The sequence below is a fragment of the Myotis nattereri genome, assembly GCF_964212035.1.
Source record: "Myotis nattereri genome assembly, chromosome: 19".
Lineage (NCBI taxonomy): Eukaryota > Metazoa > Chordata > Mammalia > Chiroptera > Vespertilionidae > Myotis > Myotis nattereri.
Window position 1 is genome coordinate 9812918 of NC_138095.1, and position 24503 is coordinate 9837420.

The window sequence follows — 24503 nt, forward strand, 5'->3', positions numbered from 1 at the left end:
CCTTCAGTCCATAGGCCAGTGATGGCGAACTTTTTGAGCTCGGCGTGTTAGCATTTTGAAAAACCCTAACTTAACTCTGGTGCCATGTCACATATAGAAATTTTTTGATCTTTGCAACCATAGTAAAACAAAGACTTATATTTTTGATATTTATTTTATATATTTAAATGCCATTTAACAAAGAAAAATCAACCAAAAAAATGAGTTCGCGTGTCACCTCTGACACGCGTGTCATAGGTTCGCCATCACTGCCATAGGCCGATGCTCTATCCACTGAGCCAAACCAGCTAGGGCTTAAACCTAAACTTGATAGAAACATCAGAGCTGCTTCTAACTTGCCTTTTTAACGTGCTTGATACCAGGAGAATGTTTCATTGTGATGATTGGCTACTAAAACACAGTGAGTCTTCCCTATGCTTGGTGTTAGCTAGATTAGATATTTTACCAAGAGATGGGACCTTCTTAGTCACTAATGAGCCATTATTCAAGGTGCATGCCTATTCATCTATTCATAAATCCATCATATTAAAAATTCCCACAGCGAAATTTTTAATAGCTTTATTGAGATATAATTTACATACTATACAGTTCACTCATTTAAAGTAGACAAGTCAGTGGTTTTTAGTAAATTCACAAACTTTGCAACCATCACCAATTAATTCTAGAACATTTGTATCACCCCAAGAAGAAACCCTATACCCATTAGTAGTCAGTTTGCACTCTCCCATCCCCTAGCTCAACCACCAATCTATTTCCATGGGTTTGCTTAATTCTGGAATCTGTAAAAATGACATCAGGCAATATGCAGCCCTTGTGTCTGGCTTCTTCACTCAGCATCGTGTGTTCAGGGTTTATCCATGTTGTGACATGTATCATCAGTACTTCATTCCTTTTTATGGCTGAATAGTATTCCATTGTACAGATTTACCATTATCAGTAGATGGACGTTTGGGTTGATTCACTTTTTGTCTACTATGAAAAACACTGCTGTGAACATACATGTATAAGTCTTTGTGTGGACATAAGTTTTCATTATTTTTTCCACAGTGATTTTTGAGTTGGGAAAAAGCAAACATAACTAAATGTACCTTTTTTGCCTAAACACGAGTGACTAACATGAGGACAGAACGTGGGCCAGAAGAGAAGCCTGAGTGTGGTCTTTTCCCTCGGGAGGCCTGTGGCTCAGTCCAGCGCGGGCTGGAGCAGAGGCGCCCAGTGATCCCCTGCCTTTTCCCTGCAGAGAGCTGCTGCGGTGTGAGGCTGCGCTGGCCAGGCTGTACTGCCGCATGGCCCTGCTCAATATCTTCGCCCCCAAGCTGCCTCACTTGTTTACCCGCCTCTTCCACATCCCTGCCATCCGAGACATTACCCTGGAGCACCTGCAGCTGCTGTCCAATCAGCTCCTCGCTCCTCCCCTCCCAGGTAAAGCTTGGCTTTGCTGCTGGCACTGCTGAAGTCAGCACGGGGAGGAATAGTCCTGAGAGTGAGCCAGGCCCTGCCGGCTGGTGCTTCGTGTCCTCATTGTCCATTGGGGGTGGGGGGGGGCGTTGAGCACAGTGCCTCAGACCAGTAGAGATAACCGCACTAAGCCAAATGGTCTTGGCAGTGCTTTCTCGCTCTCTGAAAAATACAAAGTAAGTATACCGCTCACTTTAGTCATTGATCTGTTCAGCATTCATAGAGCTTCCCAAACTAATTGTGGATCAAGGACAATTAAATAGTGTTTATGAAGTCTAGTCACTGTACTGTTGCCACAGATTTTCTGTCTGGCATTGTAAAGAAAGGAATATGTTCCTGTGATCAAACTCCTCCAAAGCAGACCTACTGACTCATTGTGACCTCAGGCAGCTTGTGTTTTAATGGGCCAGCTTGTGTGTATCTGCTGACCTTGGCGCTTGGGGTGAGAGCTAATGCTGTGTGTTGGCTGCTCTGGTACATGCTAAGTGATGAATCTGCTTAGCCTAGTCTTCCTTGGGTACCTCGGCCTTCAGCCTGCTGCCCTTGACCTCTGAGCCACTAGTGTGAGAGCAAGAGGTGAGGGGACAGGTGGCACTGTACGTCAACAGGGCATCTCACAGTTGTGGCGCCCCAGCCAGTCTGTGAGCTGCATCTCTTCCAGCTCCATTAGTGCCTGGGGTCCACTGCCACACCCTGGTAACCTGGAGGCTTCAAAACATGCCTGGGCAGCTCCAAAGTGTTTGTGGAAGTGTTTTTGCCATGATGAACGCACGCTTGCTTTACAGACTCCATTCTGAGCCACCTGGCAGTTCCTCCGTGTAGCTCAGGGTGGGCCAGGGCAGCCCAGCAGGTCAGGGCGGCTCTGGGAAGCCCCAAACCCAAGCTGCTCCACTTGTGTTTGGGCCTCCACTTCAGATTTTATTTTAGGAAATAATTTTGCTGCTTAAGAGAAAACAAAATTTAAAGAGCACTGATCTCCTGGATCCCCCCCCCCCCCCAACTTCCCTGCCCGTGATCATCATTATGTCTGTTACCCCAGACAGCCTGTCCGTGCTAACTCAGCCTGGCTACTGGACAGTCTGATCACTGTTACTTAAAGTCTCAACACCATTGGCTGTTGTGGTTCTGGCAAACTGTGGTTCCTTCCTGTCCCCAGACGGCACCATCAGCTCCAGCTCAATCCTCCTGGCCCAGTCTCTGCAGCACTGCGTCCACTCCCAGAACTGCTCGGCCACAGACCTCTTCTACCAGGGCAGCTCCCAGACAGTGAGGGAGTGGCTCCATGTGGCCATCACCCGGACCTTGCACCAGGGTGAAGAGAGCCTTTTGGAGCTGACAAAGCAGATCTGCTCTTTCCTGCAGGTAAAAGTCCAAAGCTCTAAGATCCCTGAACTGGGCCCCAATTTTAATTGGATGTCTTGTGGATTTCCTAGAAATGACACTCTTTCTTCTCCAAACCTACCTCCACCCATCGCCCAACCCCATTGATCTCCTCACTTTCACACTCTGCTGCCTTGTCCTGTCTGTACTGTCCTTCCTCCGAAGGGCTTTCCTGTCCTGAACCTGAGACAGCGAGCAGGGGGCCCTGCCCTTTGCCTGGGAGCGGGGAAGATGAAGAGCTCTCCTGCTGAGCCTGTGCCTTGTTAAATGTCCCTCTGCAGACAGCTCCAGAACAGTTCCCCTCCGAAGAATTTCCAATCTCTGAGTCTAAAGTCAGCATGGATGTTAATTTCCCTGGAGCCGCTTTTGTTGTGGTATCTTGCAAAGAAAGTCAGTCTGGATTCCGCAAAGAGTAAGTTTTCTCCAGAGGGTGATGGGGAGAGAAAAGTAAAATGGATTCTGGGGAAATTGACAGAGGAAAAACTCAAAAATTTTCTTTATTGCTTAACTATATTCGGAAATAAGTTACAGTTCTTGCATGTTTTAGAAATTAGTCTTTATAAAGAATGACCTCTGAAATGGGGTGGGAATGACGAGTGCTCAGTTCTCACTTTCCTCCTTCATGACAAAGCACCTGCTGACTCCCTGGTGTGCATGGGGGCTCCCCTCACTCCCATCCCTCCTCCTCAGCTCCTCTCTGTACAAGGCGCCTTGGGCGCGTGTACTGGTGTACGGGCTCGGCCACAAAGTCAAGCGAAATGGGCAGCTAAACCTGATCGAGGCCGTCTGTTACCCACGGGATGCGTCTCCGGCCAACACCGGGCTCACGCCTCCACCCACCACCAACCAGTACCCTTCCGTGATCCTGTCCACAGACAAGGTCCACATCAAACTGGGTAAGTGCCGTAGCTCATGGTGATAAGGACAGCCGGAAGTTTTCACTGCTTTCCTTCTCTTTGACCACGGAAAGGGTTTTGTACCTTGCACCTTGCTCTGTCCCAGTTTCTTTTCAGTAAAGAATAGAACTGCTTGGGGCCCTGCATTGTTGAGGCAGGAAATGAAAAGCTCCCTTTCCTGCCTGGGGAAGGCCTGACAGATGCTGCCCAGACTAAGTGGGGATTCCCTTTCCTTTCTCAGCGTGTGCTGGGACACCTGCGATTTAGAATGACCCCAGCAGAGCAGTCTCGTGTTGGCCTGTAATAATCCCAGCCGCCTTCCATCAAGTTCTCATTAAAACCGGCACCATCCCAGGAGGCCCTGGGGCATGGGCCTCCGTGAGCATCGTTCCCCATCTAAGTGGTAACAGTCTGGTGACGAGGCTGGAAGGCCTGGTTGGTCTCGTCTCCCTGGCATCTTTTGTTAAGCCTCCATGGAGCTCTCCATCTCTGTAAATCTTGAAGCTGTCGCTGACCATGTGCGTTTTGTACCGCGGCCCGCTGACTGTGTCTGAGGCACGGATAACCTAGGCTTAGAGTTCCATGGTACTTGCTTGGTGTGTTTGACAAGAAAAGACTGATGCTGTCTAGCTTGCTAGAGACAGTTATAAGATATTTTTGAACTTTCAGTCCCCAAAATGAGCCTTAGCTTCTCTGCAGCCCCAGTCCTGGAGCTATTTCATCTGCAGGGAATGAAATGAAAGGCCGTTTCTCAAGTGATTTGGTCATTGCTAAGTAACTTTATAGTCCGTTTATTAGTCTGTTTTTTCATAGTATTTTGCCTACACTAGCTGTTTTTACAACTTTTTAATTAAACACAGAGGATCTCTGCCTTGCCTATTATGCCCAAGTAAACCTTCCCATGTAAACGTCAACACGGTCCTCCTGACTCGGCCAGGACCCGATTCCCCGCTTACGGCTGACAGTGTGCGCGTAGGGGTGGGTGCAGCGCACATGAGGGCATGAGGCAGCCTTTTCCTCTCGCTGTAGGCAGCTTTGGTCCCATTCAGGCCATGGCAAGGACAGGAGATAATAAAAGAGAATCAAAGCCCATGGTCCTGGTAACTCTCTCTCTAAATGTAGCATAAACTTAATGCTCTTATGGGATTGCAGCTACACAAAGGGCTGATTCTTTCTGTACCAACCTGGGACCGTTCCAATGAAGCATCTTTTAAAATCTGACTTACTGTTTCCATGCCGGGTCATCTTCCTGACTAGGGAATGTTGTCCTTCCCTCTTCCCATTGCTGCCATTTGTCCTGTTGTCACACAGATAAGTGGACTCCTTGGAGGGCGGTCCCCTGGCTCCTCCTGCCTTCAGCAGATGAGTGGCCAGGCTTTCTGGCCCGTTTCTCCACAGGCACCTGGGAGGCCTTTTTCTCAGGCTTATTTTGGTCAGGTCCTGCCAATCATGAGCTGTCCTCCCGGGCCCTTGTTTTAGGAGTGTCTCCACCTCCCGGAGCTGTGCTGGTGTTACATTCCCTGCCCCTGGAATTCCCACTGGCCATGGCCTTCGCAGAGCAGCTGCTGTCCTGGAAGTCAGAGGACGGCGAGGGGAAATCGGAAGATGAGCCTGACTCTGTGCCGACATCCGTCCTCCTGCAAGTGGTGGGGCTGCTGGGTGAGGCTCCTCTCCCTCAGGGTCGGGTGGGGAGCTGTCTTGGCCTGAGGAAGGAGCTTGCAAGATGGGTGAGGGAATGACCACAGGTAGCCCAGCAGGGATGGTCTCCTGCCAGGTTACTGCCATTGAAGTGGACAGAGTGTAAGACAGTGATGGCGAACCTATGACACGCGTGTCAGAGGTGACACACGAACTCATTTTTTTGGTTGATTTTTCTTTGTTAAATGGCATTTAAATATATAAAATAAATATCAAAAGTATAAGTCTTTGTTTTACTATGGTTGCAAAGATCAAAAAATTTCTATATGTGACACGGCACCAGAGTTAAGTTAGGGTTTTTCAAAATGCTGACACGCCGAGCTCAGAAGGTTCGCCATCACTGGTGTACGAGGTAGCCTAGGCTTCCAAATCTGTGATCTGCAGGGGATTTCCATTGTTTTGAGGGGTGGCAACTAATCATGCAAGGAAGATTAATTTTATCATCCTTTACTTTAAAACATAAATATAGCCCTGCCGGTGTGATTCAATGGTTGAGTGTAGACCCATGAGCCAAGAGGTCACTGGTTCGATTCCTGGTTAGGGCACATGCCCAGGTTGTGGGTCTGATTCCCAGTGAGGGATGTGCAGGAGGCAGCCAGTCTATGATTCTCTCTCATCAGTGTTTCTATCTCTGCATCCCTCTCCCTTCCTCTCTCTCAAATCAATAAAAACATTTTTTAAAAACATAAATATGTGCCATTATTATAACTTTGGAGGTGAAAGCTGCTGTACAGTTAATGGCATGGAACTGAGTGCTGCTGCAAAGTCAAACATTATGACTTCATAACCCCTGAAAGGTTAAAAAGGTGTTGCATTTGGGGAAAGGAATGGAACGGTAAACTTTAGAGTTGTGCATTTACCATATGTGAATTTACCTAAAAAATTTCTGAATAAATATTCAACTTTAATTAGTGATGTATCTGTTTAAGTGTTTAGGGATAAAACATAGTGTCTGTAGCTTATTTTGAAATAATCAAGAATGAATGAGTTTACGGCTGAACCTCTGCAGGGACAGATGGATGATATGGGATAGAGCCGGTGCAGCAAAGTGTCCCTGGTGGGCATGCACACTTTCCCTGCAGAAGTCTTGATTTTTCTGTTTTAAATTTTTTTATAATATGTTGGAGGGAAGGAAAAAGTTACAGAGTCAGAGGTCTTCAGGGATCAGGCAGATGATGAAAGTAGAGAAATAAAAGAGGAAAGTGGGCCTCAGGACTTCAGTGAACTGAGGGCATGTGCCCTGTGGGGCAGCCCCCGAGCCCTGCAGCTCAACACTACAGAAGTTGTTTCTCTCTCTCCCTTTCTCTCTCTCTCAAATCAATATTTTTTTAAAAAGATAGTTACTGTTATGAAATTCTGGCTAAATATCATTCCCTGTGGGAAGCTCTTGGTCTGTGGCCCACTCTCTGTCCAGAACAGACAACCCCAAGAAGGCTTCCTTGTTGACAAAATGAGGCTGGAAGCAGCTAGAAAAGGGACACTTTCTCATGTGTGTCTGTGCTCTGTGCTGAAATTGGACCGCGTGCCCAGTACGAAGCCGCCCACAGCTCAGGAAACAGTGCTCTAGTGACTTGTCACCAATTTGCTTTGATAACCTTACGAGAAAGAAAACAATGATGCTTGTGGCGTGTGCTCCACAGAAGCCAGCTCCATGCAACCACGTGCCCTAGGGGTTAAGGCCGCACCTCTGGAGCCAGCTGCCCCGCTGTCCCGTTAGTCGCTGTGACCTTGGGCAAGTCCCTCAGCTCTAGAGCCTCTGTTTCTTCACCTGGGAGATGAGGATGGGGGTGGACATAGAAGTACTTGTCTCACAGGGTTGCTGTGAGGGTTGCACCCGTCAAAGTGCTTAGAACAGAGCCTAGCACATAGCGAGTGCTCTACGAGTAACTGCTGTTGCGTTGTTTTTGCTTCAGGAAACTTCCTGTGGACCACGGACATGGCGGCCTGCGTGAAGGAACTCGTTTTCCATCTCCTGGCAGAGCTGCTGCGTGCGGTGCACGCGCTGGAGCAGAGGAAGCACCCGGCTGGCCTGTCCTCCTCCATTGCCCTGCAGCTGAACCCCTGTCTGGCCATGCTGATGGCCCTGCAGTCCGAGCTGCACAAGCTGTACGACGAGGAGACCCAGAGCTGGGTCTCTGGTAGCGGAGGCTCGGGGACAGCGGCGGCCCCCGACCAGGGCAGGTTCTCCACATATTTCCATGCACTCATGGAAGGCTGCCTGGCAGTGGCCGAAGTGACCCTGCCTACCAACATGAGTGTCACGGCCAGCGGAGTGACCTCAGCAACCACCCCAAACCTCAGTGACTCGTCCTCCTCCTCCTCGTCCTCCCCAGGACAGACACCACAGAGCCCCAGCCTCCTGTCCAAGAGGAAGAAAGTCAAGATGAAGCGGGAAAAGGCCTCCTCCTCTGGGAAGCGCCAGTCGTCCCGCTCCGTGGACTCCGACTCCAGCCTGCTCAGCATCGGGGGCAGCAAGCCCGAGGACATGCTGTGGTTCCATAGAGCCCTCACCTTGCTCATCATTCTCCGGCACCTCACCAGGAAGGACCCACAGGGGCTGGGCGTGACGAGCGACGCCATTGCCGATGCCTGCCAGGCCCTGGTAGGCCCAACTGCCCACAGCCGCTTGCTGGTGATCTCCGGAATCCCGACCCACCTGGACGAGGGCATCGTCAGAGGTGCCATCCGCAAGGCCTGCAATGCCCACGGCGGGGTCTTTAAAGATGAGATCTACATTCCCCTGCAGGACGAAGACCCCAAGAAGCCAAAAGACAAGGCCGAGGGCAGTGATGGGAAAGCCGAGCCAGAGAAGACCCTCGGCTTCCCCAGCACGGACAGCTTGGAAGTCAGCACGTCCAGCAGCCTGACCCCTGCCATGAGCATCAGTGCATCCGCCTCCACCAGTCAGGCCTCCATCTGCAGCTCCCAGGGCATCTCGCAGACAGTCAGCGACCTGTCTATGGATCTGTTGCCTATAGCCCTGGAGCTGCCCATCCCTCCTGGCTTGTTGGAGCCCCATGTGGTGTCCAGCCAGGAGAGCCTGGACATCTCCCTGTGCAGCACTGGCAGCCTGGGCAGCCTGGGCAGCCTGGGGGAGCCGCTGGACAACGCAGAGACAGCCTCAGCGTCAGACATGGGCTCCATGTACACAGTCACGTCCTTGGACAACCAGCCGCTCGCGGCGCGCCCCATCAAAGGCTTTGCAGTCGTGGAGGTAACTGCTCTCCCGCCTAGGCAACCACTAAAATCATGAGCACTCTGAATCCCTCAAGCCTCTTTTAGGTTCCCAGCATTATGTCCTAGGGACTTAGGGGCTCCCTGGGGCAGCTTTTGGAAACAGTGATTTGTTAGGCTCATTACCTGAGTTTGAGGTCACAGATCTGAGTGCTGTCCAGTCTGATGTCAAAAGTAAACCAGCTCATTGTGAGTGGGAGCAGGCAGAGGGCCCAAGGGGCTGGCCTTGCCTGACAGTGGGCTCTATCAAGTGCATTCCAGCGCAGGCCTCACTGCTGTGGCCATCACAGGAGGGAGCTCAATAAGCAGTGAGGACAGGCTCTCGCCTTGTCCCAGGTGATGCTGAGTTTCAGGTGATACAGGGAGCCGGGTCTCATTTCCACTTCAAGATGCCACCTGTGTCTCGGGCCACCTTGTTTAGAAACCCTGCATCCCTGTGTAATGGGGGTCAGGCTCAGAGCAAAGCTGTCCTCCCTCATCGGGTATAGAGGGAGCGCTGGGAAGAGTGTCCTCACGACCTTCCTGAAAGGGGCCTCACAGGCCCAGCGGTCGGTCGGTCTGCCCCCCAGAGTCGCATCTTTAACTGAGCTGCCTTCTCCCTGAGGACTTGCTCTGAGGCTGGCGAGGACTCCAGTCCCCTGGGCTCTGGGTAAAGCCACAGACTGAAGTGTTTCCCTAAAGGTGGTGCTGTCGGTGCAGGGGAGAGAGGGGCCACTTGCCCAACACTGAAGATGAGGAGAGTCCAGGGGAGGGCAGGGAGGAGGCCGAGGTCATTCCTTTTGAAGGAGGCCACCCTCTACTCCAGTCCTGACCCTTTTCTTTGTCCACACAGATAAGATCCCGAGCCAAAATCGAGAAAATTCGAGCAAGTTTATTTAACAATAATGATTTGATCGGTTTATCCAGTTTGGACGGTGAAGATGAATTGATGGAAATGTCGACGGAAGAGATTCTCACTGTGTCTGTAGTAAATCAGAGTTTGTTTGACACTCAGGGAAGCCCGGGGTTAGAAGATTATTTCAATGACAAGTCAGTTAAAGGTGGGTTATGGATTTTTTAAATGAATATTCTTTTTTTGAGCAGTTTCAAATTTACAGAAAAAATTGAATGAAAATTATCCCCCTCCCCCTCCCCATTCCCAATGTCCCCTATTTTTTACATCTCATAGAGGAACTCTGGGGGCACTCCTAGGATTTGCAGACTTAAGAAATGATTTGGGGTGTTGGGGAGATGGACAAGAGGTTCATCGCTTGACCAATGGAGGATTCAGTGCGTGCATCTTCGTATGAGGTAGAGAGAGCACTCCTACCCTCTCCTGGCTGTCAGGGCTAGAGGGCCGTCGGGCAGCCAGAGGACACCAGGAATTGCACTGCCACAGCCGGCTTAGACCTGAATGTGGGCTTGCATTCAAGTCATGTTCCTTTTTATCTCACCAGGCACCCTCTTGTTCAACTTGAAGTGTATTTATTGTGTTCTGTCCTCTGGAGCTAGACTGTACCGCTTACATTGCTGGTGAGGATTTGGTCGTGGACTTGAGGACAGTGAATGCCTCACCCTGTAAAACTAATTATTGGGGAGGAAACAGTTCCAGCTCCTTTTTCACAAGTTCCTCTTTGTCGTTCTGGCGGCTCTTAGGCGGGTCGACGCTCTCTGGCTGCCCACTCCGTTTGTGCATCCAGGACCCGGGCTCTGCTGGGGGCCCCAGAGCTGAGTCAGCAGAAGGCCTGCCAGGAGCCAGCCGCTCGGCCGGCTGCACTCCCGACGCGGCAGCAGTTTGTCTTCTTTCATTTTGTCATTCAGTTCTTTGTGTTCCTGTTTGTATTTCGCACCAGTCTCTCAATTTTTAATCACAGCGTTTTTTCTAAATCTTTAATGTTAGAAATTTCATAATCGGGTTGTTGAGTTTGTTTTGGTTTTTGTGTACAAAAATGTAATCCTGAGTATGGGTTTTGTTGTTACTGTTTCAGATTTTATTCCCCAGACATGAAGTTTTGAAATGTTCTCTCAGCATTGGGACTAGGGTTGGGTGAGGCCTTGGGCACAAAATTTAATGGGGCTCCCAAAAAGTTAATAATCTAGATAAATAACATTTTAATGAACTGTTCATAAAAGTTAAATTTAAGTATAATGAACAAAATGTTAACATTTTACATAAAGACAAAATCAATATTTCTGATTTTTCCTTTTGCATCGGGCTTTAATATGGCTCACTACAGTACTGTTATATTTTGCTCATCATGGATTTTTATATTAATTTTAATTTTTAAAATACTGCATTACAATATGTATCACTGAGTTTGGGGGAATTTTGTGCCTGAGAGGTGTGGGGCGCTGTCCTGCTCTCCTCGCCCGCTCGGGCCTGTTCCCTTGTTGGTGGATATTGCGCCCCTTCAGCTGCCCACATGGGACGTGCCAGATCGTGGGAAGCCTGAGGTCTTTTTCTGCCATAATTAGTGCTTTCCCAGTTTTTTCGTACTTTGAATCTGAATTTAGTTCTAGTTCCTGATTCTGTTAGAGTCAAACCTTCCACAAAAGGTGCCCAGTCTTTGGTGACACATTTGCCTTGTTCCTGCCACGTGTGTTTTCTCAATATTCTTTAAGTTGTGGTTCCGCTAACTCAGCTCTTAGGGTTCGACTACCTCTTCCTCACACCTGTCCCCCCACCCTCAGCCCAGATGCCAGCAAGGCCTTCGTGCCCTGGTTCTCCTAGCTGGGCCTGACCTGGGTGTGGCTCTGTGTGTGACACCCCCAGAGAGGAAGAAACCAGTCAGCTCTTCAGGGGGCCTTGTCATTTGCCTGCAGCCAGCGAGGGGATGAGTGCAGAGGAGTGGCTACCGTCCTAGGTCACAGGGCCACACCTTACAGCAAAGCAGTCTGGGCGTGGAGCTGAGGTGTGTTTCCCAAAGGGGACATGAGGCTTCAGTGGGCTCATCATCACCACTGAATGTCTGTTTCCCACTCTTAAAAGTAAATTGTTTATGAAAAATAAATAAAATGCTGCAGGGTGCATCCTGACCTGGTGCGCTCACGGCAGAATTGTTTTGCCTGCCCTCATCCTGTGACAGGTGAGAAGCTGGTGCCCGGGGCCCGAGAGGTGCTGACGGAGATATTTAAGAGCTGTGCCCATTCAGAGCAGACGCTGAGCCTGACCCCGGCAAAGCCCATCAAAGTGTCTGACATTTATCTCAGCAAAGAGCAGATCAACTCCCAGACACCAGGCAACCTCCTCCACCTCTTCTTCACCAATGTCCGGCCTCCAAAGAAGGTGCTGGAGGACCAGCTCACACAGGTAGCTGCCCCGCCCCGTCGTGCATGTGCCTGTGCCGAGCCTAGGGTGTGCCTCAGGGGGAGCCTGAGGGCCCTGTCCTTTTTGGTGCCCCGCAGATCCTGAGGAAATACGGCGTGCCGAAGCCCAAGTTCGACAAGAGCAAGTACAGCAAAGCGGGAAAGGAGCAGCACCCGGTGAAGGTGGTGAGCACCAAACGGCCCATCACCAAGCCACCCGCCAAGGACAAGGCCGTGCTCAACAGCGTCAGGTGGGCGCCCTCGTTGCTCAGGAGATGGGCCGGGCAGGGGGACACAGGGACCACCTCCTGGCAGGTTCCTGGGAGGCCAGACATCCTGGGCCTTCTCGGCTCCTGGGGCCCTTTTAGTCCTCGGCTTGTCACCTGAGAGAGCATTTCATTTTATTCACAAGAATAGTAAAATTTGGACCATGCAGGCTGGATAGCACACCAGTCTAAACAGTAAAACATCTAAGATGTACAGACTTGTTCAAAACTTCTAACCTCTGTTAACCACACAAATAATGTGTAGTTATTGTACAAAGACTATGAAATGAATATGTGCATATTTTTTTAAAATATATTTTTATTGATTCAGAGAGGAAGGGAGAGGGAGAGATAGAAACATCAACGATTAGAGAGAATCATTGATTGGCTGCTCCCTGCAGGCTCTCCACTGGGGATCAAGCCTGCAACTCGGGCTTGTGCCCCTGATCAGAATCGAACCCAGGACCCTTCAGTCCTCAGGCCGATGCTCTATCCACTGAGCCAAACTAGCTAGGGCTGAATACGTGCATATTGAAAAAAATGGAGCTACCCAAGCATAGCGACTGCTTTTAATGAACACTTAAGTGCGTAACTTTGTGTTTATGCGTATCTGTTCTCTTCTTAAATGTTAAATGGCTAAAATAGTACAAAATTTCAAAGTATATGCAGTGAAAAGCCACCCTTCTCCCCATCCATCCTCAAGCCTCCGGGTCCCTGAGACGCCAGTGTTACTTCCGTAGCCTCCCAGTACTCTCTACACAAGCAAATACACACACACACACACACACACACACGCACGCACGCACACGCACACGCACACGCACACACGCACGCACACACACACGCACACACGCCCAAGACGGGGGAGGGGCGCTCTGCTACTGCCAGTCCTGGCTGTTTCCCTTTACTAATTCTGCACAGAAAGAACTTCCTCATTCCATTTTTCTTTTTAATATGGTTTTTACTTATTTTAGAGAGAGGAAGGGAGACAGAGAAATAGAAACTTCGATGAGAGAGACACCGATTGGCTGCCTTCTCACGCCCCCTACTGGGGATGGAGCCTGCAATCCAGGCATGTGCCCTGACCGGGAATCCAACTGGTGACCTCTTGGCTCAACCACTGAGCTACACCAGGCGGCCTCATTCCTTTTTGTAAATAGCTACCTACTATTCCATGTGGATATGCATACATATTAATAGATTTTTCTTTAGATACGGGCTTATGACTCACAAGTACTCACAGTTGAAACTCTGATAGCAAAGTGTTACCTAGCAGGAGTCTCTAGAGCAGTGGTTCTCAACCTTCTGGCCCTTTAAATACAGTTCCTCATGTTGTGACCCAACCATAAAGTTATTTTCGTTGCTACTTCATAACTGTCATGTTGCTACTGTTATGAATCGTCATGTAAATATCTGATATGCGGGATGGTCTTAGGTGACCCCTGTGAAAGGGCCGTTCGACGGCCAAAGGGGTCGCAACCCACAGGTTGAGAACCGCTGCTCTAGAGGAATTGTTTAAATAATCAGAAAATAAGGGGTCTTTTTATTAATTATAAATAAATAGTGCTTTTCAGTCAGTTCCGTCCGCTAGAACTTCTTGTGGGGCTGGAGCTGTGCTGTTCCCGGCTGGGCCATTCCAGACGTGGTCACACGCGAGCACCCGAAATGTGTGGGTGCAGCCAAGGACCTGAACTTGTGATGTTATTTTACTAATTTAAACGTAAGGAGTTACATGTGGCTCGTGGTTTCTTCCTGGACAGTGCAGCTCTGAAGTATAAAGAACATTTGAAAAGTGTTTATTCAGCGTTTTTCATATTTGACAATATCATTTGTCCTGATCATTTGCTCCGTAAACTATTCTGGGTCAGAACAAAGCTGATCTCAAACCCATCCCCGTCTGAACCCTGAGCCGTAGTTGGGGGTGTGAGCTAATGCATAGGGGAGGCTCCACGTGCCTCTCAGGAGGAGGGGCGGCGCAGGCATCCTGATTGCAGTGCTTTCGTCTACAGCAGATCTGCTCTGAGTGAGAAGAAGCCAACTGTGAAGCCCAAGTCCCCAGAAAAGAGCAAGCCAGATGAAAAGGACCCAGAAAAGTCACCCACCAAAAAGCAAGAAGGTGAGTGAGCGCGTGGGCCTGCAGGCTTGGGAGCGGCTTCCTCCTGGGGATGGGCGGTCCACCGGGAACCAACCTCTTTGCTTTTGCCTGACTAGCTGGGCGCCCTTGGCTTTAGTTTAGGCAGGGACAGCATCTCCAAAGACACTGGCCCAGAATGCTGCTTTGATGACCATGAACTTAAGGAGGTCAAAATAGCATCTCCAGAAATACCATCTATCCAGGGCAAAGACTAGATGACTGCAACTGAAAGTAAAATCTGGACATCTGCTTGGGAATTCTCTTCCAGGAACATTAGCATTTTAGCCTCCTAAAGGCCCAGGCAGAGTTGGAGAAAGCTATTCCCATTGTCACAAAATTAGTCAGGAGTGTTCGAGATGAGAGAGAGAAGGGACTATCAGAAAAGCACTGCATTACTTGGTGACCAGACAGGTGAGGTGAGGCTGCGGGGACCCCATAAGGTCAGGTGATGCGTGTAGGTAGCAGTGGGTGGAGATGGCTGGAGTGACAGGAGATAGAAGGGGACTAGATAGATTGGCCCTGAAAGAGGATGCAACCAGAGCATGTTGTGTGGCCCCACTGTGCGCAGTTCTCACCAAGCTCCTAACACACACGCTTTCCATCAGTCCCAGAGGAAAAGTATCTGACCTTGGAAGGATTTCACAAGTTTGTTGTTGATCGAGCCAAGCAAGACATCCGTAGTGTCTGGAGGGCGATTTTATCCTGTGGTTATGACCTCCACTTTGAGAGGTAAGAGGTGGTCCCTCAACCCCTATAAAAAGGATTTTCAGCCACTGGGTGCCTGCCCAAGAAAATACTTCCTGTGAAGCCATTCTCTCTGCCATTTTTAATGCCTAGTGAGTTTTTTTCTAACTTTCTAGATGGTAAAGCGGGTTTCCATACCCATTTGAAAACAAACCCTGTTCTGAACAACAGAAATTCATTTCCTCCCAGTTCTGGAGGCTGGACGTCCAAGATCAGGGTGTGAGCAGCGTGGTTTCTCCTGTGGCCTCTCCTTGGCTTGCAGATGGCCACCTTGTGCGCTGGTCACCTGTGCGAGGCATCCCTGCGGTCTGTCCCTCTTGTAAGGGCACCTGTCCCACTACATTAGGGCCTGTCTCCAAATACAGTCACAGTGGGTTTCAGCGTGTGAGTGGGGGAGGGGAGGGAAGAAACACATTTCAGTCCCTAATGGGGACAGTTTCTTTTCTCTCCGAGTCTTTCATTCCCTCTGTCCCTGTCAGGCACAGCAAGGTCACTGCTCTTGCGTCTTCATGGTCAGACACATCTGCTTTCCCCTTTCTAGTTCTACATGAGCCCAAAGCAGACAAGGTGTTTGTAAACCAAAACAGTCTCCTTACCCTCTCCCTCCAGCCCCTCACCCACAGCAGTGGGTGCTGGGCCTGGAGAAGGGGCGGCGCTTTACGAGTCTGTTCTCCGAGCAGAGAAACTGTTTGTGCCTTCCTTGGGGCACAGAGGTGATCGCAGTCCGGCCTGGGCTTCTTGGGGCAGCAGCACCTTTTCTGACTTGTTTTGAAAACCAGTAAACAGATGCGTTTGGGGATTTGAGTTGAAAGGAGAATCACCCACTTTGAATGAGAAACTATATTTTAAGAGGGAAGGGAACAAATTGGACAGCTAACTAATTCTAAAGCAACATGTCTGTAATAGCTAGAAGGGCTCGCTCCTGTGTGTCATTGGCTCTGGAGGACAGAAGGCCCTGCCCCACCGTGCCCTCTGCCCCCTAGGTGCGCCTGCATCGATGTCCGCCACGCGCACAAGGCCTCACGGAAGTGGACCCTGGAGATGGACGTGGCGCTCGTGCAGTACATTAACCGGCTGTGCCGCCACCTGGCCATCACGCCCGCGCGGCTCCACCCCCACGAGGTGTATCTGGACCCCGCAGACACCACCGACCCCAGAGTGGCCTGTCTCTTGAGTATGTGGCCCTGGGGAAATGCCTTTCCAGACACCGCCCTCCACTGCCCTGCCCTGTCGGGGAGCCCCCATGACGGTACCAGGAACACACACAGAAATAATGCGCACAGGAAAAGGACATTCTCCATAAGCCCTGGAAAATGACCGCTGTCGCATGTTGGCAGATGGGTCCTGGCTTGTTTCTGTGCCTGTCCCCACGTGTACCCCAGGCTGCTGCTCCGCCTGCACACCCACACAGCCACACGCGGCTCTCTCCTGGATACTGTGAAGGGAATCGTGGGCAAGGAATTGTCCCAACATCTGCCTCTCACAGATGGAGAGGAGACGGGTGTGAGGACAGACAAAGGAGAGCGTGCCAGAACCCCTACTTCCTGGGTTAGATCTCACGTTGGGGGAAAGGTACACAGGACTCTGCACTGTTGTTGCAACTCTCTACAAGTTGGTGGTTATTTCAAAATTATAAGTTTAAAAATATAATACACAGTCAACCCAGGGCCTCTCGCTGGCCTGCCTGGGCCTTGCCCTTTGTCACAGGCACATTGGAGGGTAAAATCCACAGTGGGCAAGGACCACCTGAGTTTGTTCACAAATGGAGTCTCAGCCTCGCTCTGCTGAGACCCCAGCCTAACTGCCCCCCTCCCCCCGCAGACGTGCCCATCGAGAGCCTGCGCCTGCGCTTCGCCCTGCTCCAGTCCCTGAACACCACGCTGGAGACCTTCTTCCTGCCCCTGGTGGAGCTGCGCCCGACGCCCATGTACGCCCGCAGCATCGCAGCCCTGCTCAAGGAGGCCAAAGGTCAGTGCCGGGCCTCCAGGGCCAGCCGACAGGCAGTGGCATGTCATGTCACGTGGCCATTGCCCACATCCAGGCCACTGCCCAGGATGACACCCCCACACCCAGCCTACACGTGACGTGCACGTCTCCTCTGGAGCAGCTGGTCCGCCCAAGAGCAGTTTTCTGGGCTCGGCAAACACCCGTTAAAGCTCCGAACTACTGTCTGCTTCCCAGAGACGGCAATGAGCAGACGAGTGTCCTTCCAGATTTTTCACATACAAATAGACCCATTTTTGTCTTATTTGTAAAATCAGAATGGGTCTTATCTGTCCTGTTCTGCAGTTCCATTTTCTGTTTGGTAGCCTGCCTCAGACCTCTGTGGGCATCCACAGAACCGCCTCACCTCACAGACCACCTGTCAGGGCTCACAGTTGATTCACAGCCTTTCTCTATTGATAGACACTGGGGTGGTTTTATTGTTGCTGTTTCAGGAAACGCTGCAGCAAACCTCTTAGTTCGCTATGTGTTTTGGTTTGTATTTCCACCAACTGGGTGCCTCCTGGGCGTGACAGAGTCCATGGGTTTGTGAGTTAGCGTTCAGGTAGAGCAGCGGTTCTCAACCTGTGGGTCGCGACCCCTCTGGCGGTCGAACGACCCTTTCACAGGGGTTGCCTAAGACCATCCTGCATATCAGATATTTACATTAAGATTCATAACAGTAGCAATATTACAGTTATGAAGTAGCAACGAAAATAACTTTATGGTTGGGTCACAACATGAGGAACTGTATTTAAAGGGCCAGAAGGTTGAGAACCACTGAGGTAGATCCTAACAAATTGTCCTGCATAAAGACCATTGAGGACCCCACCCAGGGCCTGAAGGGCGTCCAGGAGGACGCAGCGTGGCCTCCACCAGGCCTTGGTAACGGGGAAGGAAAGGAAGCAGCCCCACCCAGCCTCTCCAATTCCTCCCGTCAGGGCTGATCTTCTATGACACGAAGGTGACTGTCATGAACCGGGTCCTGAACGCCACCGTGCAGAGGACCGCGGACCACGCGGCGCCGGAGATCACCCTGGACCCCCTGGAAATCGTGGGAGGTAAGACTAGCTACGCAGACCAGCAGGCGCAGCAGCAGCGCTTGCATTCAAACAAGTGAGTTTGCACACATAACAGAGCCTCCAGAAGAAGGGAGTCCAGGGCTGGGGGACAGTCCCCATCCATGTGGCTTCCACCTGCAGGTTCCTCACATGAGAGCTCTGCGCTCCAGGCAGCATGAGGGAGAGGACCCTTTCCTTACATCTCACCCTGGCCACACCTACTGCAGGGGAGGGTGGGACATGTAGACTTCATTCTGGTTGGCCAGGGACCTGCTAACATCGGGTTTCTGGCATCACAGAGAGGGGCCGGGGTGGGGGTGACCTCCCCAGGAGACAAAAGGAGGGACCAGAGGAGCCGACACTTGGAGAACCGGGAGTGGCTTCAGGAGGGCACCACCGGAGAGATGGGAAGGTGTCCCAGAGCAGAGAGAAGTCCAGGGGCCTGTCGAGGCGGCAGGGTGAGGGCTGAGCCACAGGCAGAGATGGGGGTGCCGCACACTGCCCCGGGGTCGGTGGGTGTTCTCAGTTCCTTTCTCTCTCCAGGGGAGATCAGAGCTTCTGAAAACTCCTACTTCTGCCAAGCTGCCAGGCAGCTGGCCTCCGTGCCATCGTCTCAGCTTTGTGTCAAACTGGCCAGCGGCGGTGACCCCACCTATGCCTTCAACATCCGCTTCACCGGGGAGGAGGTCCATGGCACCAGTAAGTGGCAGCCCCATCAGACCTCCTCGCCCAGCCGAGGGTGGAGCCGTGTTTAGAGTACGTTTCCTGTGCTGATTTTTAGCCTAAACTGCCAGGAGTTCCCCCATTAGCAACACTCAAAGCCGATTCCTCAACCTCTGCTCTGCAGAAGCCAGCACTGCCCCTGGCGGGAACTGTCTGCCATTCCCGGGCTCAGGGACGCACTTCTGCTTTTGCTGTTAAGTGCGCCAGGCAGCATGTCCTCAGTGCGGACTGGCCTCCGCCCCAGGGGAGCCCCTGGCTGCGGGGCTGGTTGGGCTGAGAGCTTGTAAGTGCCCGTGAGAGAGAGGGCATTTGGAGCCCCTGACGGAAATGGGACTTTCTGTCATGTCACTCTGTAAGGGTGAGGAAATGTTGCCTCATGGTCCTTTCGGTCACTTTTAGCCCCAAACAGTCAGGAAATGTCTCCACTCTGCATGGGAGAAGCCCAGCTCTTCACCTGGGCACTGGGGGGAGGCTGCTGGGGCCGCAACATCCCAGCAGCACTGGGTGTCCTCTGCCACCTCCCCGCCCCCCAGTGCTCAGAACATGCCAGGCCCCTGCCCAACCCCCCCACTCCTCAAAGCACCAAAATGTCACAAGAGGCCAGCATTGCCCCCCTTCGCAGACCTGGGTCAGGCAGCTTCCTGGGGTTCAGCCCAGGTCTGTCCGATTCCAAAGTCCCGCCCTTGGACTTGGTGGCTTCAGCAGGCAAATCTGCCTCTTCGTGAAGTTGAGTGAGGGCCAGGCCCTGACATCTGCCCCCAAGCAGGTCTCCCACCTGGCTCTGGCCAGGCACGCACAGTTGTCCTGAGACCTTCCTGACTGTGGGGCGCTGGCCGGGAGCACACGGGGGAGAGGAGGCCTGGCCACAGAGAGGAGTTTTTCAAGAACCCAAAGGCACCTTCGGAGTGGCCGCCATGGGAAGCTGATCACTGCCCAGTGCCCTTTGCATGTGTTCACGCATCATCCATTCACTTTCGCGTTCCCTGAACAAAATCTGAGCACCGGGCCTTCGTGGGAGCAGAGCTGAGTGAAACGGGTGCCCTGCTCTTGGCACCGAAGGTGGACATGGAGCCAACAGGCCCACAAATCAGTGTGAGCGCGCAGCCTGAGAGCTGCCCACGTAGGGCCTGCGTTTGCTTTCTTGACACTAGCCTGTGAGGTTGGCAGAATTCCTGTCCCCATCTGATAGAGACGGAGGCCACCCAGTTGGTCGGTGACCTGGCAGATCTGACCCCAGGCCTCCCACCCGGCCCGCAGGCAGGTTTCCTCTCCACTCCGCCTGCTGCGGCCCAGCTGGCCAATGAGTGCTCTTCCCAGGTCGGACAGGGTGTGCTGGGCAGGGGAGGCTGGCAGAGCCCCAGTGCTGATAGGGCTCCATCTGTCCCGCCCGCAGGCGGTTCTTTCCGCCACTTCCTGTGGCAGGTGTGCAAAGAGCTGCAGAGCTCCTCGCTGTCCCTCCTGCTGCTGTGCCCCAGCTCAGCCGTCAACAAGAACAAGGTAAGGCACCCGAGGGTGTGTCCGCACCAGCTCTGCCCGTTCACAGGCCTCCCTCGCTGGCTGGGCCAGCTCTGGGACACGTTTCCCAGGCCACTCCGTCACCCCATCTCTGCCTCCACATGCAGGGCAAGTACATCCTGACCCCCAGCCCCATCACCTATGGGGAGGAGCAGCTGCTGCACTTCCTGGGGCAGCTGCTGGGAATCGCAATTCGAGCAGATGTCCCTCTGCCCCTGGACCTCCTGCCCTCCTTCTGGAAGACACTGGTGGGGGAGCCCCTGGACCCCGACCAAGACCTGCAGGAAGCAGACATACTCACTTACAACTATGTCAAGAAATTCGAAAGTGTAAGTGAAAAGCATGTTTATTCTAGGGGACAGCAGGGCCCCAGAGCAGTGCCCTGGACCCTCCCTTATTGCCACCTCTGTGGCCCCAAGTAAGTCCGGTGGGAGCATTAGGAACACCTGCCATCTCTGGCAACAAGGCTTCCCTCCCTGACAGCAGCCGTTGCGGGTGACCTGACCAGACCTGCTAGGCCTCCCAGGGACACAGGGTGACAGGTTCCCGGGCCCTGAGTGAGCAGAGGGGTGGGGTTGGAAGTGCTACAAGCAGACCAGTTTCACTGGAAAGAGCTTTCAGGACCTCAGTGAGAGCACAGCTCAGTTCTGGGACCTCCTGAGATGGGAGGGAAGGCAGAGGGAATGGAGCTCTTCGTCCCTCCCCTGGTGCAGGGATGAGAGGCGGCGGGGACACAGCCGTGTCTAACCACCCCTCTGCACACAGACTAGCCAGGTGCCCAGGCTCTGGTTGAGCCTGTGGGAGCCGCTCTGGGCTGTCCATGCGTTCAGCAGGCATGAGATAGGCCTGCCTTGGGCTCACAGCCTGTCCTCATGGAGCCCCCGGTCTGCAGGAAGGCTGTCCTCAGACTTCCTTCCACAGGCCAGGGGGGAAATAAGGCCCAGACAGGGGAGCTGGCTGGAGCGAGGGTACCAGTGGGGCCCCGGTCTGTCCACTGACTGGGGCCCTCTCTCCTCACCCCTCGTCTCAGGTGAGAGACGGCGGGTGGTGTGGCCAAGGCCTCCAGACTAGCCCCTCTCCTTGAGGCCACCTGCCTGTGCTGCGGGGGAGCTGGCTTTGTGCCTGTCCACGGGGACCTCAGCTGAGGGAGGTTGTCAGCTGATTCTGGCACAAAACTTGAGGGGCCTCTGAGGGCCTCTGCCAGGCTCTCGGTAACAGCCATCCCCTTAGCCACCACTTGAGGGCAGACGGCTCCAGGGAGCAGCAAAGCCGAGATCCTGGATGGCAGTGGGCTTGTCAGCAAGAAAAGGGAGGATGGATTGTCCAAACAGTCAAAGCAGGATTCCCCATGGTCTGGGCATTTGTGAGTGCCCACCAGGCCCTGCTCTGAGAAGTCTCCTGGGGCTGTGGGTGGCAGCCTGGGCCTGGGGCAGGCAGGGTGGAAGAGGTGTCCAGGCAGATAGTCCAGCAAGGCTTCTGTCTGAAGGGGCTGGGCAAGGCCACCAGGAACACCAGGACTACATGGGGTGGGAGCAGCACAAGAGCCAGGAAGAAAGGCTCTCAGCTTCTGCTGAGGTGCCGGCAGCCTTCACGTGGCAGGCAGGTTGCTGCATAGGACACTGCATGCTCAGACCCTCACTTGCACCCTCACCATCCCAGAGCTACGGGTTTCTACTCCTCCGGGTCAGATCCTGTCATCTCAGTAGCCCATCGTGCACATCGCTGTCTTTTGGAACATAATTTTGGTGTGCCAAATGGTGGAGGCGCCCATATATCGTCCACAGATGGGATTAAGTCAGGGCTCTCTGCTGGCAGGTGATAGAAAACCCAGCTCAAACCAGCTTAACGAAATGTACACAAAGAGATTCCGGCTTCAAACGGGGCTAAAATGACAGCATCAATACCTGGTCTGAAGGTGACCCCAGCAAGACAAGGTGATCCATCTCACAATCATGTCCACATCAGTGAATGAGGCTGCTGCTTCCAAATAGAAATAGGACAAGCCCTGCAGTTGGGGTCTCACAGGCCCAACCCTGAACCGATGGCAGGCTCTGATTGGCCAGACCCATGCCACGTGCCATTCATGATAGCCAAGGGGAGCCCCCACCCAAACTGCCTGCTGTTTGCCCATCTGGAGATCGAGGTTGTCTCCTGGGAGTGGGGCGGGCAGTTAGCCCCTGTCTGCCTCTGCCTCCAGATCAACGACGAGATCGAGCTGGAGGCCCTGTGCGCCGAGATCGCCTCCCAGCACCTGGCCACTGAGAGCCCCGACAGCCCCAACAAGCCCTGCTGCCGGTTCACCTACCTGACCATGACGGGCGAGGAAGTGGAGCTGTGCAGCCGCGGCCGGCACATCCCTGTGGCGTGAGTGTGTGCGCACGGAGGGGACTGGCCGAGCTGGCTGGCTGGGCTCTAATAGCGGCACAGGGGTCCCGGTCAGGTGGCAGGCAGCTTTCACCAGCAGGAGGGAAATGAGGCAGGACGCTGGGCATCAAGAAAGATGGTGCACCATCTTCAGCAGAGGGACGTTTATATTAGAAAAGACCGGCTGAGGTGGTGACACCAGAGGTGGCATAGGAAGAGTTCATTGAGCTGCCAAGACAAAAACCTGGGTAACTGGGCACCTAGGAGCAACCCCATCAGCTGCCTCGGCCTGTTCCCTCACCTGTGCCCCCTGACCCCACAGGTGGGAGAACAAGGACATCTACGCAGCTGCCATCCGGAGCCTGCGGCTGCGGGAGCTGCAGAACGATGAGTGCGCCACCGCCGTGCGGGCGGGCCTGGGCTCCATTGTGCCCCTGCAGCTGCTCACCACTCTCAGCCCTCTGGAGATGGAGCTGCGGACTTGCGGCCTCCCATACATCAACCTCGAGTTCCTGAAGGTCAGTGCTGGGGCTGGGCGGGCAGGCAAGGCCTGTCCCAGCACTTCCTGCGCCCAGCACCCTCCTCCTCGCATGTGGGAGAAGCTGTGCTCATCCCTGTCTCACAGCTGAGTAACCTAAAGCTAAGACATAAGTCACTTGCCCAAGTTCACACAGCCAGCAAGTGGCAGAGTCAACCTTTGTACCCAGATCACCTGCTTCCAGAGCTCAGGCCTTAAGCCACCATTCTGAGCTGATGGACCATTCTTGCCAAGACCCCTCCATGCTTCAGCTCATGCCAGCTTCTCTCAACTGGGCCCTGTGTCCCAAGGTTGCTGCTTCCTACCTGAGACCTTGCCCAAGTGACTTCACCTCTAGTGGGAATGGTGACAGGACCTGCCCAGTGGGGTCAGTCACAGTCACACAAACCAGCACTGATACAACTAACTCTGCGGTCACTGCCAGCATAGTCCTCGCCCTGGGTCCTGCGGCCATCATTTCCCTGCTGCACTCTGTCCTGGGATTGGCCTACCCTGGGGAGGCCCTGGGTCAGCAGAGGCCAGGTCTGCTCACATCTGGGGGCCTTTCTTCCCAGGCCCACACCATGTACCAGGTGGGGCTGATGGAGACGGACCAGCACATCGAGTTCTTCTGGGGGGCCCTGGAGATGTTTGCCCAGGAGGAGCTGTGCAAGTTCATTAAGTTTGCCTGCAACCAGGAACGCATTCCGTTCACCTGCCCCTGCAAGGACGGAGGCCCCGACACAGCCCATGTGCCCCCATACCCCATGAAGATCGCCCCCCCAGATGGCACAGCAGGTACTGCCTTCCCTGGTCATATGCCAAGTTGGGAGGCACAGGCCCTTCTCTGATTAGAATGGGGCCCTGCATGAGGGAGGGAGAACAACAGATCAGGGATCCCAAACACTAAAGCCCAGATGTAAGTGACGGAAAGGCCAGGGGTCACATGCCTTCCAAACCTGACCTTCACCAAGTAGCAATACAGGTCCAGTCCTATATAATAAAGATGTAATATGCAAATGGTCGTTAGCGACCGACCACGAAATGACCGGATCACAGATCAGCAGGAGGGTGGGGCAGCGAGCTACAAGTGGGTGGCAGAGAGCTACAGGAGGGGGCAGAGGGGGCGGAGGGAACTATAGGAGGGCAGGGCAGTGGGCCGAGAGCTACAGGAGGGCGGCAGCGAGCTACTGGCTACAAGCTGGCAACGGAGAGCTACAGGAGGGGGCAGGGCAGCAAGCAACT

The 24503-nt window shown here is 53.0% G+C and overlaps 1 protein-coding gene across 4 annotated transcripts in view; it reads left to right on the plus strand.

Moving 5' to 3' along the window:
• HECTD4 (HECT domain E3 ubiquitin protein ligase 4) overlaps window positions 1-24503 on the plus strand; it is a 150604-nt gene that overhangs the window by 123310 nt on the left and 2791 nt on the right. For 3 of the 4 annotated variants that reach the window (XM_081113358.1, XM_081113360.1, XM_081113361.1), the window contains exons 56-75: window positions 1241-1422; window positions 2615-2820; window positions 3120-3250; window positions 3529-3734; window positions 5214-5393; window positions 7346-8646; window positions 9499-9706; window positions 11732-11955; window positions 12051-12202; window positions 14227-14333; window positions 14957-15080; window positions 16079-16269; window positions 16917-17063; window positions 18020-18139; window positions 18683-18838; window positions 20256-20359; window positions 20485-20706; window positions 22575-22741; window positions 23064-23259; window positions 23834-24056. In XM_081113358.1, the coding sequence (XP_080969484.1) occupies window positions 1241-1422; window positions 2615-2820; window positions 3120-3250; window positions 3529-3734; window positions 5214-5393; window positions 7346-8646; window positions 9499-9706; window positions 11732-11955; window positions 12051-12202; window positions 14227-14333; window positions 14957-15080; window positions 16079-16269; window positions 16917-17063; window positions 18020-18139; window positions 18683-18838; window positions 20256-20359; window positions 20485-20706; window positions 22575-22741; window positions 23064-23259; window positions 23834-24056 (4547 nt within the window). The remainder of the gene's footprint in view (window positions 1-1240; window positions 1423-2614; window positions 2821-3119; window positions 3251-3528; window positions 3735-5213; window positions 5394-7345; window positions 8647-9498; window positions 9707-11731; window positions 11956-12050; window positions 12203-14226; window positions 14334-14956; window positions 15081-16078; window positions 16270-16916; window positions 17064-18019; window positions 18140-18682; window positions 18839-20255; window positions 20360-20484; window positions 20707-22574; window positions 22742-23063; window positions 23260-23833; window positions 24057-24503) is intronic. The other variant, XM_081113359.1, reaches the window with a different exon arrangement.